The sequence below is a fragment of the Pocillopora verrucosa genome, chromosome 6 (assembly GCF_036669915.1).
Source record: "Pocillopora verrucosa isolate sample1 chromosome 6, ASM3666991v2, whole genome shotgun sequence".
Lineage (NCBI taxonomy): Eukaryota > Metazoa > Cnidaria > Anthozoa > Scleractinia > Pocilloporidae > Pocillopora > Pocillopora verrucosa.
In genome coordinates this window covers 13,231,479-13,248,739 of record NC_089317.1, presented here as the reverse complement: position 1 = coordinate 13,248,739, position 17,261 = coordinate 13,231,479, and the positions used below count along the sequence as shown (strand labels likewise).

The window sequence follows — 17,261 nt, the reverse complement described above, 5'->3', positions numbered from 1 at the left end:
GCCTAGATCAGCCAGAGTCTCAAGGAACCAAGATTAGCGACCCTTGCCATACTCGTTGGGTGGAGCATCACGAGGCGCATGAAACTTTTGTTCAGTTACTTCCATCAGTAGTTAAAACGTTTGAGGTTATCTTGGAACTGTGATAGAAACCCTCCAAAGAGCAAACGGCTGCTACCATACCTGGTGTTTTTTCCAGTTCCTCATGTCCTTGACGGTCACGATGAAAATTCTGGCATTCATAAAGCCGATTGACGTAAAGCTACAAAAAAGTCTAATGACATTGTTAAAGCCTACAATATGATTTCGGAGACAGAGAAGAAGTTGAAACAATTGCGGCAAAAGAATGATGTTGTCTTCAAAAGATGGTACGCATATGCTGTGGAGATCAGTTCAGAGCTGGGAACAGAACCAAGTGCTCCTAGAACGGCGTCAAGACAACAACATAGGGCAAATGCACGCCATGACACAGCTGAGGAATATTACCGTCGCAATCTGTTCATTCCATTCCTTGACCATATCACACAAGAAATTTCTTTAAGGTAATCTATATAAATTATCAACCTTTCGGCTGTTTACTTAACCATAAATATTTCGAGAAATAATGCATGATCGAGCAAACAGGTTCATTCATCACAGGAATTTTTTTTTCAGATTTGGGTCCACTCAGAAGACTGCTATGCAATTGCTTCGTCTTATGCCAAGCACCACTGTAGCGTGCACAAATGTAGACCTAGTTGAATTCTCCGAGATGTATAGGTCAGATATCCCAAGCCCACAGACTCTCGACATTGAATATGATCGTTGGATGAGAAGATGGCAATCCGAGACGGACAAACCAGACGCGCTTCAACCTGCCTTACATGCTGAAGCACGTCTTGCGTCGTGCATCGTTGAAGCGCGAAGTAACTCAGTTTGTTTTTGTTCAAATTTAACAAATGACAGCTTTATTGATTACACTTTTTGTCGATCTACAGGCTTGTGATCCCAACATCTTTCCGGACATCCACATCTGTTGTTGCGAATAGCATGTACAATTCCAGTAACATCAGCTGATAACGAGCGCTCAAACAGCACTTTGAAACTAGTCAAGGGCTACCTTCGGACCACGATGACAACCGAGAGACTTTCTGGCCCGGCTTTAATGAGTATTCACTATGAAAAGCCTTTCGATTACGATGCTATAGTTCAGAAATTTGCCGAACAACAACCTCGTAGAATGTTACTCGTTGATCCCATTTTTGAGGAATCTTAAGCGTGACCTTTTAGAACACATTAAATAGCGAAGAAAAATATATTACTGTGATTTTAGTTTCATTTTCTAGGGGTCAGTTGATCTCGATTACTGTCAAGACCAAAACGTAGTCCTTGTTTAATAAAATAGCTTTCATAAGAGATGGTTAAGGTATTTTAAAAACCGTCCACCATCATCCCTCAAAACGCTGGAAATCGCATTTCCGAGGACTTGAATTTCAAAACTTCCCGGGGGAGCATGCCCCCTGCGGACCCCCCCAGATGGGTCCGCCTTCGGTGACCCATTTGTTCGAAGCCCCCTTTTCGATCCACTCCAATACTGCAAAATGGATAGTTGGTTGTTGGGTGTTCTGAATATAGCCGGTAAGCGTTTAGGAAAACTGTATCCAACTAACGTAAAGATCACTATCTAGCGTTTTTTGTTGTTATTAGTTTATATCAAAAGATTTTGAGACGTGAATATAAAAAAAAACACCACAAGGCAAACAATTCTTGATAAAACAGGTAGCATTTACGGAACGTAACCGCATGGGTTGTCTCTTATTCTCACCTACGTTTACCTGTGGTTTAGTGATACGCTTCTTCATAAGTAGGTACCTATCAAATAACTATTAGAGAGGGAGAGGAAAATGGCCATTATGGGGGGGGACTTAAAATCAAAAATCTTATAATACGGCAAGCAGATAAGATGGTAAAACTGGGACCACTCACAACAAATCTAAGTTGGTAACAAAAAGGTTGGTGCTAAGTGCTCAATCACAATATCACCTCTGATTCCTCACCTTCAAGCTTGGTCTTAATCGTCCTTACAGTAGGATCTCCCTCGAATACGAAATTTCTGGAAAACAGTTTCACTGTGTAGTTGGTATTTTTCTCCAAACCACGAAACGAATAAGATGTCGTCCCAGGATTGGTGATAGCATCCTTTTCTAACTCAGTTTCACCCTTTTGTAAGATCATTTGGTATCCTGTAATCGGACTTCCTCCATCATCAGCTGGTGCAGTCCATCGTATTGTTATAAAAGTTGCTTGAATGACTGATTCTGACGATTTGATGGATGCTTTCCCTGGTTTCTCTTTATGGTGCCATAAAAAAGGGATCATTTTGAGCAAAAGGAAAAAAAAAAACCGAAGGAGAATTTTTTTTTCAGTGATTACCCCACAGTGAGTTTTGTTACAATACTTAGGATGAATGCAAGTCTTTGTATTAATAAAGTTTAATGAATAACATGTAGCTACTGGATAAATTCAGCCAAGAGCTTAAGAAAACGAGGAAAAATTAAGTTTCCATGGTTGAGGAAGTTTCCTACGGTTACTCGCATTGGAAGATGTCGCCAATCTTCCTGAATTTCAACGCTCTTTTTTAACGTGTTTAATGCTACCAGTAGGCAGGGTGTCGTCAATTTACTGTTAATCGTTTTTACAAATATGGGTGCATTTTCCTCTAAAAGGTCAGGCTTACTATATCCGGCACAATTCCACTATTACGCTGTTATACCTCATTGGCGTAACGAACGTGAAATATATGTGAAGGTCTAATGCTGCTAAAGATGGGAAACGTCATTGGAACGCTCAGATAAGGCCGCAGGATGTATGTCGAAAACTAAGCGGCCAAATTGTTAGCCAATGAAAGAATGATAAGTCCCTTACTCGATGGTGTAACATAAGCTTACATTTTTCCACACAACTATAGGCTTTGCAAACTATCCGCATATATTATTTGTTAAACTATCAAATGTACAAAGTGAATAAGTTACTCTGTCCAATACTTTGTAAGAAAATTTGGGTTTTACTTCTAATACAACTGAAACAGTGATAATGGGCAAAAGCAAAGAAAATGCTGACCTTATATATACTTTTCTTCTTATCAAAATACACTGATCTTTTTTACTTACTTATCGGATTTATCTTTATTAACTCCTCATCAGGTGGAGTAAGTCCATTGGCAGCAATGCACTTGTAATGACCAAAATCTTGATCACCCCTGAGTGGCACTTGTATTTTGATTTCTCTGGCTGTGACTCTGTTTATTTCACTTCCTTCAGGTTTGTACCAAGAGAGTGTTGGTGTAGGAACACCATCAGAAAGACACTTCAAAGTCACTGTCTGGCCAATCCAAGACTTCTTAGATGACGTGGTGACATTCTGAATTGTGGGTGGGTCTAAGAATAAATACCAATGCAATAAGCAATTGAATGAATAATTGGTAATACCTCATATCAATTAGAACGTTAATGAGCTTTATCATTCCACTTCTGTATCATTCGTGATTAAAGCGAGATATGAAGTACTCCTCGACCAATCAGAGTGCATGCATGTATATAATCACCAAAGCAATTATACTAAAACATATATCAATAGCCAGGAGGGTTACAAGTTTCTCGTTTTAAGAGATAAGAAGTATTTAGGGTGGAATTAAAAGAGGAAAAAGAATGGATTGTTTATATACAAGATGGTAACAAGTTCCAAAGTTCAGCTTTTCTAAGAAATATGATTTCCTATAATGATCCTGATTATGTCCGTAGATTAAGTTATCATTGTTAATGTCGAATTTACGATGACATGGCTCAAAGTAAGCAAGTACATGTATTCCCATGTATACAACATGTACATGTATACAACAATAGACATAGGACCATTTCTGGACTTAAAAATAGGAGTAGGTCCGATATTTCGCTACAATAATCAAGAGGCGGTAAGGGAAATCACCGTTTAAACTCAATTTCTCTTGTAAAGAGGCAGATATTGAATATGGCTTGTTAAAAAGGTTGTCACAGAATTTCGGCAAAAATAGATTTGTACTAGCACAAAGTGCAACCCTAATGCCAAAATGTGATCGGTGAGAGCAACAAACTCAAGTGCTGCGATCTTGTTGCGATTGGATTAGGCGAAATGACATTTCTAGACGTTTACGTAATTTCGATTGTTTTTTTTTCTTTACAGGAAATATTTTATATATGTGGTATACTCCATGAAAGTATGTTCGGTGTAATTTTGATAAGTGACTTCAAAATCTAGAAATCAGTAAACCATTCATGCTTGGTTTTTATCTGCTCCTGACAACTAAGGTCGAGTGCCTGCGCATACGCAAACACCGAAACAATTAAGTATCTCAAAGAGCAGAGCGGCATAGTGCTTGCAGGTTACACAGCCTCTCAAACCAGAAAGTCATGGGAATCAATTACCCAGCAAATCATTTGTGTTTCCTTTCCTTGTCTTTAGATGAAAAAAAAAGAGTGAAGGTTGTAATCACTCCACAGTACAGTCCGTCACTTTCGTGTTATTTGGCAGTCGAGTATTTAGTATAAGGTGGCAAGGCTTAAGAATAATGAAATATAAAATGGATTCTTGCCCTCAAATAGTATATTTCATCGAACACCACAAATACAAATATGCGCAAATCTTAGAATGCAGTTCAAGTTTCAGCCCATTTTCACACCAGCTGATCTCAGCTATCAGTAAAAAAAGATATGTAATATGTAATTTCTCAGTTGACGGTTAGAATTTTGACCAATTCTCAGATTTCCTCTAAGCCCCGACCAGAGCCCTCACACAGAATCAGAATATGCCTTGTGCGCTACTCAAACGGAGCGAATTTTGGGTCGTCACAATGACTCGCATATGGCTTTAAGTCATTTTCTGAGTTAAACACAGTCCAACTGAAGCAATGACTTGGTAAAAAAAATGTCACGTCCTCCTAAGGAAAATAACGTGAGAAACAATTCCACCTAAATTAAATTGTCCCAACCAATACTCGAAACTGATGCATGAGCCGAAAAGGATTTGAGGTGGAATCCTGTTTCCTTACTCTCTTGAAAAGATTCGTCAGTTTTGTGTAACTGACCCCAATGACAGGAGTTGCACTTTAAATAAAGTAAATTCAGAGATAGAAAATTAAGGTTAAAATATACTTACAGTGAACTACAATTGTTGTGTCAACAAAAGTGACTTCCACTGAGTTATTGGCACGACATGTGTATTGTCCTGCATCTGTTCTGTTTATATTATCAAACTTTAAAAACGAAGCTTTCTTCCCTGAACTTTCCAGTACTCCATTTCTAATCCATGCTACATCCGGCAGTGGTTTCCCAGAAGCTTCACAGGCTATGGTGACAGGGGATCCTTCAATGTAATATTTTCCACCTAAAGAGAGGTTTATAAGTGGTGCCTCTGAAAGTTAAAAGAGATTATATCATTCCTCATATGGCGTAGCAAATCTTACTTGGACTGAGTCTTAGAATTTACTCAATTACAATAAGATAAACAAAAGTATCCAGCGATTGGTCCCCAAAAACCAACTAGTATAAGGAAGCTCAATCATCTTTCAATACAATTTTGCTTGTTCACACGCAAAATTATAAATTTAAAGCAGAACTCTAGCCACGTGTATTAAGAGCTAATGCAGGAAGTAACTTATTGGGCTAAGGATCCTGGCTTCTAAGCTACTCACACGTTTTTGGATACATTTTTTGCTGTTGCACAAGCAAATAGAAGCAGAGCTAATCAAGCCACACCTCACTTGAAACTTGGCCTGACAAAAGATCTACTGAAGACATCCTAACTGGACTGTATGGAGACCACTGTTAACAATTTGTGCTAAAAGGTTTGAGTAAGAAATGCAAAAAAGACCTTGCAAACCAGAGTAGCTGGGAGAGCATTTGTGAAAGGAAGAAAATCCATTTAATTTTTTAATGACAGAGGTAAAAACTTAACGTTGAATAGTACTTGGTAACATATTATGTGCCAGTGTTAAAGGTTGAGGAAACTGTATGTAAAAAAATCCTTGACAATGGAGTGGTTTGCTCAAAAAGTTCCTAGATCTAAAGGTGAATAATACTACTTGTGTATCTTAAAATAGTTTCATCTCCCCACTTACCTATAATAGACTATATTAAACTTTGTTTAGATTTTAAGAGCCACCAATTTGAGTACCAGAATTTTGGCGGGTCCAGATGTAGCTTCTCATCCAGTTAACAATATTACAAAATCTTGGAAGGAGTTATAGAAGAAACCAGGAACTATAATAGAATTCTATGTACTTTTGTTTTGATTTATATTGACCTTTATTCAAGACTTAGATATGCTACCTCTGAAACATCCCCAAAAATCTGTTGGGTACAAGAGCCATAAGAGAGTTACATAGTAGGACGTGTCTCACCATGTGTAGGTGTATGCTAGCTTGATCTATCCCACAATCCAAAACAAACCACTTTCATGCAAAACAAGCTAATGCTAAATGAAACTATCATCAAAGGATAATTAACTGAACTGAATTATCATTCAGTTGGAAGACCGAAATTCTCCTTTTTTCCATTTGTTTACAATAAATGATGCTGTATATGCCAGGGAGTAGATTTGACCCAATAAAACAGAGTTTCACCTCATTCAGAAAGTTGGGTAAACATTAACTCCAATTGCTTTTAAAGATCAATAAGTCGCCTTTCAGACATGGATTGGCTTTGGGCTACATGAACCACATGCAAACAATGATTCATTTAGTCCCTTTTAAGCGATAAAACCTGGTATCCTGCTATCATAAGACAATTTGGAAAGAGAGGTAGTGTTACAGGTATTGCATTGCAGTTAAAATAAGCCCACAGACCTTAGCAAATGCGTAATTAAAATATTGTGATGTAGAAAGTCACATGGTTCCAACTGAGTGACAAGGAAAGAAAGAAGATTATGTAATGGCAGTTAAGCACAAACAATTTGTATTCATTATAGTTGCAATGGACCAAAAACAAGTAAATGAATGGGGTAAATAGTGAGTTTGGATTTTTCACAATAAGTGAATAAAATCTTTTAAGTGAACAATCAGGTAAATTGTGCATGAGTATTGAGATATCACAAATGTTTTCAACTATGAATCACAGTCAAATGACGAAGTTGTACATACTAAATATCACACTCATTTTTATGTACTTAATGTTGTTAGCACATCCAATATAATGTATTAAAAATGAATGGTAAAACACTTGGAAAGAACATTAAAAAAGTCTATTCAATGAACACTAGGCTTCTGTTTATACAAAACGTTTCATACTCTAAATTGAAATTTAATACTTTTAGTCTCTTCTAGCTCTTTGTGGAATTCAGCCAGTTCCTCAGTGGAGCAACCAAAGTCAGCTATAAAATTGGAGCTGTTGAACTGACCGCCATGAATAACAGCATCTGCTAAGAACAGCATTCCTACCTGGCCAACCTGATCATCATTAAATTATCTTCTGTTTGCATGCTTAGACTTCATTGGTTTATTGCTTGACTTGCTCCTTAGTGTCAGATATTACTAGAGGAAATCAGCATTCTGTAGACTAGATTTACATCTGCAAACCTTAAAGATCATAATCCTCAGAAAGCAGCAAATGACACTGTGCCAACTTTCATTGCCTTTGGCAAGTCTCGTTAAAAGGCTTGAAAAACAATACCATTTTTTTCACACCAAATTAATTTCACATGCTGCTTGTGATTGGTCATGCAAATTTTTCTTAATTGATTTAGGAAAATTGTACCACCCCACCAAATGGGTCGTTTCTGGTTCTGACTGACCATTACTAATTGACAGCTTAGCTGAGAGAAAATCTCTGTACCCATTTTAATAATAGTTATCTATGCATAACAGAGCAACCCAGTAGTTGGTGCCAGAAGAATAAAGCAATAAGTCTTTGATAACTCTTTTCTCTTTTTAGGAGTGTAAAGTAAAATAAGCACCATTGTTCCCAAAGGTCGGGTTAGCCAGCCACTTTCAGCCCTGCATATAAGGGTTTGCACAAATTTAAGCTAGTTTACTTTCTCCAGATCTCAAGAAATATGAGAGACATGAGTTGAATGCATTTGATTTATGTTTGATGATTAATGTTTATATCTGTATTACATACCTGCCACAATAAGCTGCACTACACTTCTAAAAGTCCTTAAGCCTCTCTCCAATTCACACTTAAATTTGGTATTGTCTGCAGGGTTAATGTTCTTTATAACAAGGGTAGCTCTTCCTTCAATTTTAACTCTTCCTCTGTAAGATTGAGGAATTGAAGAATGTTCTTGCACACCATGACTGTCATTAACCAACATTGTGACAAATACATCATGTACCAAAACACTATAGAAAATGCTCTGAATGTTATTATGTGGATCAGTGTAGTCCCACACCAGGTTGGCATCACTACCATTGTCAAAGTAGCTTGGATTATGAGGTTCCTGGGTGAAAGGCACATCCAAACCCCCTAAAACAGATAACCATAAACATAATATTCTCAGACCTTTAGTTACATGTACATGTGTAAGGATAATATTTAAGAAGAATGGCTTATAAAGATTTCACCATAGAGGTAAGGAGTAACAAAATATAACTGTAAATATACACTACATTCGTATTCACTTGTATCAATCAGCTCGAAATATACTCTCACTTTTTAAGAAGTAAGGTTCAATAACAGTAATGCACAACTATCTGTGCCTTTTGGAAATCACATTTGACAGGTTCCACTTTCTTTAATTTCCAAAATGTGTACATTTTAAACCATCGAACAAGGGATTTATCATTCCACTCATTTAATTTTTCTTCTTTTAATTGGCTTCTAGTTTTTAAAAAGTTGTATGGTCCTATCTGAGCATCCTACTCAACATGTAAGATGTGTATAAGTGCAATTCCACTATCGCGGATGTTACATTCAGACTCAGTTTTGAAACTTTAATTTGGCACAGACAAAGGATAAATAAGGAGTTGTCCAGTTTTCCATTAATGAACATGTTTGTGCCTATTGACATATTAATTGGGCTGTACAATTTTTCCATCTCACTGATTTCTGTGAAAGAAATAGAGCCAAAAAACACTGTTGCGGACATTACATAAAAATCAACCACATTATCAAGTGCATTAGCATTCAGTCAAAATTCCTGTGAAGTATCAGGGTTTCTTTTATGAACTGTTCCAAATATCTACAGTTAAGTGGTTGTGTGAACCAAAAAGCTCTATTTCATTCAAACTGGCATTCACAGTTTTACCAGGCTACTTGAACTTCAGCATCGCGGACGTTACAACCAATGTTGCGGACGTTACATTGTGTGAATCATTGTTAGGTATAGAAGATAAATCAGCTATTCTGTATTGTTCTTGGTCACAACATGGTTTTTAAATGAAAAAGCAGTGTGAAAGAAACACTTGAAAGACCTTCTGAAAGGCAAAGGTGACCTGTTAAGACAAGATGCAGTTTTCTTTCCCTGCAATGATATTCAGAGTGAACATTGGTTCCTTGGAGTGATGTTTCCCCAGGAAATGTGCATTGTGGTGCTTGACAGCCTACCAGGGAAATTCATAAAGCCAACTGTGTTAAAACAAGTGGAAAAGATGGTGTCACTTCTTGTGAAAGTTTTACCAACTGACCTGAGCTCCCTGTGGAACTGTCTCTGAAGGCCTAGCACCATTGTAGATATTAAATCTGACAAGTTAAATACATGTAACTCTAAGTACCTTAGGTCAGCACATTTTTACCTCAAAAGATAAAAAGCAGAAACACATAGTGACACATACCCTTTACAGGAATAATACACAGGTAAATGTAGTAAAATGAGAATGGTTAAAACAGTCAACTATGATGAAATCAAAACAGTAGAGTTGAACCCCGTTGACAAGATTAACGCCGTGGCAGCACGTAAATTTCCGAAGCGCCTTTTCGCAACGATAAATGTGGGCAAGACGCCAGTACGCTTTCAGCTCGATAGTGGAGCCTCATGCAACGTCATCTCGGCGAAAACCCTCGAAAATTGCTTGGGTGAAGTTGAACTAAAGAAGACAACCAAAAGGCTTTCCATGTACAACTGCACCACGGTGCAACCATTGGGACTTTGTCAGCTGGAACTCTGCAATACCAAAAATGGGAATGTGTATCAAGTGGAATTCACAGCCCTAAGGCAAGATTGCACTCCCCTTCTTGGGAGCGAAACCACACAAGAAATGGACCTCATTCAAGTACGTTTTGAAAACATTCTGTCTTTAGATCTTAGCTCAGAGGACAAGCCACTTACCAAAAAATCGCTTATTGCAAAGTTTCCGGAAGTCTTCAATGGTACAGGTAAGCTTCATGGCTCGTACCACCTGGAAATTGAAGCAGATGCTATCCCTGTTGTTCACCCTCCAAGAAAAGTTCCCATAGTTATTAAGCCTCAGCTCAAAGAGGAATTGGAACGATTGCACAAGCTCGGAATCCTAGCACCTGTCACAGAACCTACTCCCTGGGTTTCTAGCATGGTTGTAGTAAAGAAGCCTAATGGTACCTTGCGTATTTGCATAGATCCGAAGGACCTAAACAAAGTCCTGAAACGCAGTCATTACCCATTACCCACCATTGAAGATATCCTGCCAGACCTCAGCCGTGCCAAAGTCTTCAGCACATTTGATGTCAAGAACGGTTTCTGGCACATCGAACTCGATGAAGAGAGTTCGAAACTCACCACATTCAATACGCCCTTTGGAAGGTACCGTTGGCTACGGTTACCCTTTGGCCTCTCCTCTGCTCCAGAGGAATTCCAAAGACGCCAACACCAGGTGATCGAAGGTCTTCCTGGAGTGTTGTCGATACATGACGATATTCTGGTCTATGGTGAAGGCGATACCTACGCAGACGCGCACCAAGATCACGATAGAAAGCTAAAAAAAACCTCATGAAAAGGTGTCAGGAACGCAATGTGAAACTCAAGAAGAGAAGATGAAACTCCGGCGCAACGAAGTTCCTTACATTGGTCACGTTCTCACAGACAAAGGACTCAAACCTGACCCCGGCAAAATCCAGGCGATGTTGGAAATGCCCAAGCCAACGGATGTGGCCAGAGTGCAGAGACTAATTGGGTTTGTCAACTACCTCAGCAAATTCCTTCCCCGCCTCACTGACGTATGCGAACCTCTCAGGAAACTAATGGCCAAGGAAGTGGAGTGGCATTGGACGGACCATCAGGATCAAGCCTTCCAAAGGATCCGTCAGTTAGTCACCGAAGCACCAGTATTGAAATACAACGAGGCAATGGAAGACTCACTCAAAACGGCCAGCCCCTTGCATTTGCCAGTAGAGCCTTGTCAGACACCGAGACCAGATATGCCAAAATAGAGAAGGAGCTCTTGTCAGTGGTTTTTGGGTTAGAGAAATTCCATCAGTATACATATGGCCGAAAAGTTACGGTACAAACTGACCACAAACCGCTTAAAGAAGCCTCTCCACATGGCCCCGAAACGACTCCAGCCTCTGCTACTACGATTGCTAGTATATGTTATCCTCACTTATAGATGTGGCCGTCAAATGCAGCTAGCAGATACGCTTAGTAGAGCATACTTGCCGCTCACCGATGCGACACCGTTCGAGATGGAAGTTCAAAGTGTAAACATGGTCCAAGATTTGCCGCTCGCAGCAGCTAGACTGGATGATGTCCAAGCCCACACTGCCAAGGATGACACCTTACAAGAGCTAACCAGAGTCATCCTGGAAGGCTGGCCGGAAGACAAAACTGCCATTCCTGCTGCAGCAATGCCCTACTTCAGTGTTAGGGACGAGCTTAGCGTCCAAAATGGGATAATCCTTCGTGGAGAAAGGGCACTAATTCCCAAATCACTCAGACATGATATGCTAAGGCGGATCCACATGTCCCACATGGGTGTGGAGGGGTGTCTACGACGGGCAAGAGAGTGCGTGTACTGGCCTGCCATGTCCAGTGAGGTGAAGGACTTTATTGTGAAGTGCGACATTTGCCGTTCTGTTGACAACAAGCAGCAAAAGGAAACTCTTATTTCCCATGATGTCCCCGACCGTCCGTGGGCCAAAGTGGGGGTTGATTTGTTCACGTTCAACCAGACCAACTACCTGATAATCGTGGATTACTTCTCTGGGTTCTGGGAGATCGACCCTCTAGAAAACACTACAGCCAGTCACATAATCAGAAACATGAAGATGCAGTTTGCCCGACATGGTATTCCCGATGTCTGTGTTTCAGACAATGGCCCACAATTTACAGCTCATGAGTACAAGAAGTTCAGCAAGCAATGGATTGCAAGCAATTCACCGAGATACCCCAAAAGCAATGGAAAAGTTGAAAATGCTGTCGGAGCAGCCAAACGACTAATGAAAAAAGCGATGAAGAATTCTTCCGATGCTTACCTTGCTCTCCTCGACTACCGCAATACGCCAACACAACGCTTAGATACCAATCCAGCCCAGCGACTGATGAGCCGCCGAACGAAAACCCTCCTGCCAAAAAATCTGCTGGTTCCTGAGGTAACCATGGGGCAGCATCAGAAGATTCTGGCCAACAAGCAAAATACTACAACAAAGCAGCTCATGATCTCCCCGCGTTGATCTCAGGAGACGTTGTCAGAGTGAATCTCTCCCCTGACAGCCTCAAACAAGAAGACCTGCAGAAGGCACAAGTCAAGGCCAAGGTCGGGGTCAGGAGCTACGAGGTAGAAACAGAAGACGGCAAAAGATTTCGACGCAATCGCATTCACCTAAGGAAATCAAATGAGACCTTCAGCACTCGCCAACCGGCGGGGAAGTCGTCATTTGGCTATGTTCCAGCAGCGTCAACAGCCAACCCTCTGGGCTCCGTCACCCCACCTATCGATCTTGTCGCTGATCAGTCGCCAGTCGGACCAGCTCCAATTCATACCACAGATCCGCTCGGAAATTCCAGTGAGGTAGTTACTACACTGCTAAATGACAGTCCTTACCGCACCCGACACGGCCGTGAGATCAAGCGACCGAAGTATCTAAGAGACTATTTCTAGATAGAGATATTAAACAATGTATGAGTTTGAACTTAATTTAAGTTTAGGTTATGTCATGACGGAGACAGACACTAATTGACTGCAAAGCCAGTTTAGTTTTGTTGTTTTGTTTGTTTTCATATTTTGGTTCATGTTGTTGTTCTCTAAAGGGGAAAAGATGTAACAATAGGATTGTGTTACATCAGGTGACCTTACGCAAGCGACACGTGTGTGAAACAACCCAGCGAAGGCCGAAGTAAAGTCTCGTGTCTTGTCGTTTATAGTCTTGTGGCTCGTTACAAAGTCCAACTTGTTTTTAAAAACCTGGATTTTGACACCACACGCGTGGAATTGCCCATAAAAAAGAAAACATCAGGAAAGAAACCATTTAAGTGTTCTCGGTAACCATAACAAGATCCTTATGGGCTTTACAGTTCACTGCTGAAAAATTCATGCCTATTGGAAAAAGGAATCAAAGATCAAGTGCATCACTTCTGCTTTGTTATTAATAAACAAAATAGATTCCATGTTGCCACAGCTCTGCACAGTTATAAATCACAGAGGATGTTAAAACATGCTAAGAACATCAGTGACACACTTACCTGCACCTCACTTGTTCTAGGCATTCAGTAAGTAAAACATAGCACAATAGTGAACAGTGCTATCATCTCCCTCACTTTTTTACTCCTCTGCTACTGTCGCATCTATTTTGCTTCATTTTTATAACTGAATGCCTGGAACAAGCTTTTAGCCACATCTTATGAGCCACTTTTTTGTTCTTACCATATTCGGACATCACATGTGAGCTATTACTGAACAGATGCACAGCAACATGGAATCTATTTTTTAAATAGACAATGGAAAATTATGGTGGATTTCTTTAAGTGCTTTTGTGTAAATTGATTGCCAAGCTTACTGGTGGTTAGCCACCAGCTATTCACCTTGCCTAGAAACACACAACAACAAAATGGCTTCCCACTTTGCTGTGGTAGACTAAGAGAAAATAATTTCAATAAACAAAGCAGCTTTCACGAAAAATAAAAAATAGAGTTCCAAAAATGGTTACCGGTAAATATGGTTGGGAAATGTAGGAAATATAGATGATTCATATTTAATGAGTGCATGTTATTTATATTCACAAGATGTGAAGAATAAAATGATGAGCATGGAACAGGCAAGTTTTTGTCTATAAAAATTGTACATGTAAACTTTAAGTAAAGTAAATAATTGTGGGTTGTGTGTGTTTCATATGCAGAAAATGGAGCAACATTTACATTACTTCTGGGAACAAAGTAAAGACAAAAACAAGGAATATATTAGATGATTGAAAAGCATTTGTTAATACCATGGGAATTTTGTGCCAATTTGAAACATAAATTTTTCTCTCATTCACATAAGCTCAAATGAAATGGCAAAGGTGGACTGTAATACTTTCTTATCAGAGTCAGAATTTAGAAATTTAAGTCTTTTGCACCATTTTGGAGGTGATTCCGCTTTAGTTCCTCAGATTGTGAATGTCAGGGATTGATCAAAGCAAAGATTTGACAAAGATTGTGATCAGTTTGCAGGAGGTGAAACCAGAGAGATTTTCACCAATTTTCATGAAATCCAGCTTTTTCTGACATTATCTTCATAAATTAATTTAACTTATTTACACCAACAGCTGACTTCTTAATTTTAAACTTGAAGTCATGATTCTACTGTTGTACGCACCCAGTAAACATTGCTGACGTTCACTTTCATTCACTTTGGCAAGCCCCCACACCACAAAGGCAAAAAAACCCATACTATTGTTTCTACTGGTCAAAAATTTCATCTATGACTTGTGATTGGTCAGATGCTCATTTCTCATTTGTGAGGAAAACCATCTGACCTATCAGAATTTGTGCAGTTCATTACAAATCAATTTTTTTTTTCAGATTTAGCTTGGAGTAAATCTCAGTATGTATAATATAAGCCCACATGTATACACACACATTTCAAAAACTTTGGTCCTTGTAAAACTTTACCTTTTTCTAAATATATAACAAAAGGAACTCTCATGGCTAATGGTGTGGGATACCATAACCATATCTGCATAAAGCTAAAAACTGGTCAAGTCAATAGACAATTCATACATGTAGGTAATTGAGCAAAGAAAAGCTCAATTACCCAACCAAGAGCATTATGTAGTTTCTTTACATGATTGCGGCCTGGAGAAAAAAATCACACTCAACTTAGCTAGCAGCAATTATCCAATTATCCTGCAAAATTGTTAAGAACTCTTCCCTATGATGAGTGATGAATGGCAAGGAAGAGAGTTTAGTTACAGATGGCAACTCCTTCCTGGGTTTCCATAGCCATCATGTTTGTATTGGAAAGCCAACTGACAAAGCAGTAACTTTTCTCATGGCTAAGAAGACGATTCACACTAATTAAGAATATAGTGCACTTCTACGTTTTAATGTTGATGGATTCTGAAAGTATGGTATTGTTACACTTGAAGCATAAAATCCTTTGTTATTGATTTCTATCGCATCATAGTTATTCAGACTTCATTTATCATGTGATTGACAAATCATGACAAACATCACGCTCAGAAATTAAGGTCGGCGTTTTCGGTTTCTAAGCTTAACTTTGGAATAAAGACACTGTAACATCCTTTGTACGGGAGAATAAATTTCACAATTACCTGACCCGTGAAACTTTACCAGCAGAAGAAAGAGTAAGTAAATTTCATAATCACAGAAAGACACCATCTCATCAGATCTTCGCTGATGCTTCAATGAGGAAGGTTGCGCCTAAATCTTGCAGAAGTTCCTTGACGGGATAGAAGAGAAGGCCCCTCTTCGTTTTGAGACTGGGACCGATTGTCACGATCACCCTCGTGAACTTCTCGGCCGTACTCGGCAAAATTGCCTAAACAACATGACGGATGGTGCAGTTTATGGAAGAAAACTCGATCTAACCTACACTTAGGACATTTGCATGAATTGTCAAAACTTTCCTTTCGGAGAAACGTTCCATTCAGAGTAATCTATGCGTGAAACTTGCGAACGCGTCCAATGAGCGTGACTCGATGGCACCGATATCAATCACGCGCGCGTATGAAGCTAAATTAAAGTCACGCAAACAAAAAATAAATTGTAACAGACAGTTCTCAACTCCTCTTTCCTTTTTATCAACAGTGGATTCTTTTCTAAGGGCCACTACATATAATCAAGGTCGGGTCGGCTGACATGGCCGCTGACATTTGTTTGTACTCTATGCAAGCTGTACCTCTAGCCAGTAGTACCAGCTAGAGGTACAAGACTAAATGAAAAAAAAGTAAATGTAGACCTATTCTTGAAAAAAAGTGATTCAAAAGAGTGTAAGACTAATTTGGAGTGCAGAAAAATAAATTGTGAAGCAAACCATAATAAAAATAGGCAAACACGACTGATCTTGTGTGGTGCCGTCATGGACGTAGTCAAGCGAGAGGTATGTATTTATTTATTATTATTATTTATTTAACTTTATTTATACGCGGATAAAACATCAGGACTTAAAGTAATTACTAAAATTGCATTAATTACATTGTTAAGATAGTATCTGTTATTAGTATCTTACATTGTTAAGATACTAATCTACTACTAATTAAATCTAATAACAGCATAAAAACAAAAATGAAGTGCCTGCTTTCCATGAATGCCGTGTGATTAATTAACTTATTTATCATCAAAAAGGAAACCCCTGAGGCTGGATTTAAAACTAGCAATAGTCTGTGCTTGCCACAGATTGGTAGGTAAACTGTTCCACATCACAGCACCATTATAGCTGAAACTGTTTTTTAGAAAATTGGTGCGGGGGAGTGGAACAGCTAGTTTGCCGTCACAATTCCTGAGAGAATAGGCAGATATTGCACTCTGATCAGTAAACATTGATTTCGGATAATCAGGGGCGAGACCATTAAGAGATTTATAGACCATAGTGGCTGTTTTCAATTTTCATTGGAGATTAAGTTTTTGCCAGCCTAGTCTAACGAAGAGATCATCTGTTTTGGCATCATATGAAGAAGAGGTCAAAATACACGCAGCACGATTCTGAAGTTTTTGTAGTTTAATGGAAACAGATTTATTGCAATTCCCTCATACGACATACTGTTCCGTTGTTTACGTTGGTATGCATCATGCTGATACTGATTTATAAATGACATATCAGGCAGTCATATGGCATGTGCTACACTGTTAAGAATGAGGATTTAAGAATGATTTTTTATGATTTGAAAAAAGAAAAATCAACAGCACCC

At 39.0% G+C, this 17,261-nt stretch overlaps 1 protein-coding gene across 1 annotated transcript in view; it reads right to left on the bottom strand.

Annotated features, from left to right (window-relative positions):
- Positions 1-15,813, bottom strand: part of LOC131785389 (uncharacterized) — a 74,876-nt gene extending 59,063 nt beyond the window's left edge. Inside the window, exons 1-5 of the mRNA XM_066168396.1 lie at positions 15,666-15,813; positions 8,127-8,471; positions 5,167-5,421; positions 3,147-3,413; positions 2,034-2,327 (exon numbers count right to left, since the gene is read on the bottom strand). Coding sequence (XP_066024493.1) covers positions 2,034-2,327; positions 3,147-3,413; positions 5,167-5,421; positions 8,127-8,471; positions 15,666-15,732 — 1,228 coding nt within the window. The 5' untranslated portion in view covers positions 15,733-15,813. The remainder of the gene's footprint in view (positions 1-2,033; positions 2,328-3,146; positions 3,414-5,166; positions 5,422-8,126; positions 8,472-15,665) is intronic.
- Between the last annotated feature and the right edge of the window lie 1,448 nt (positions 15,814-17,261).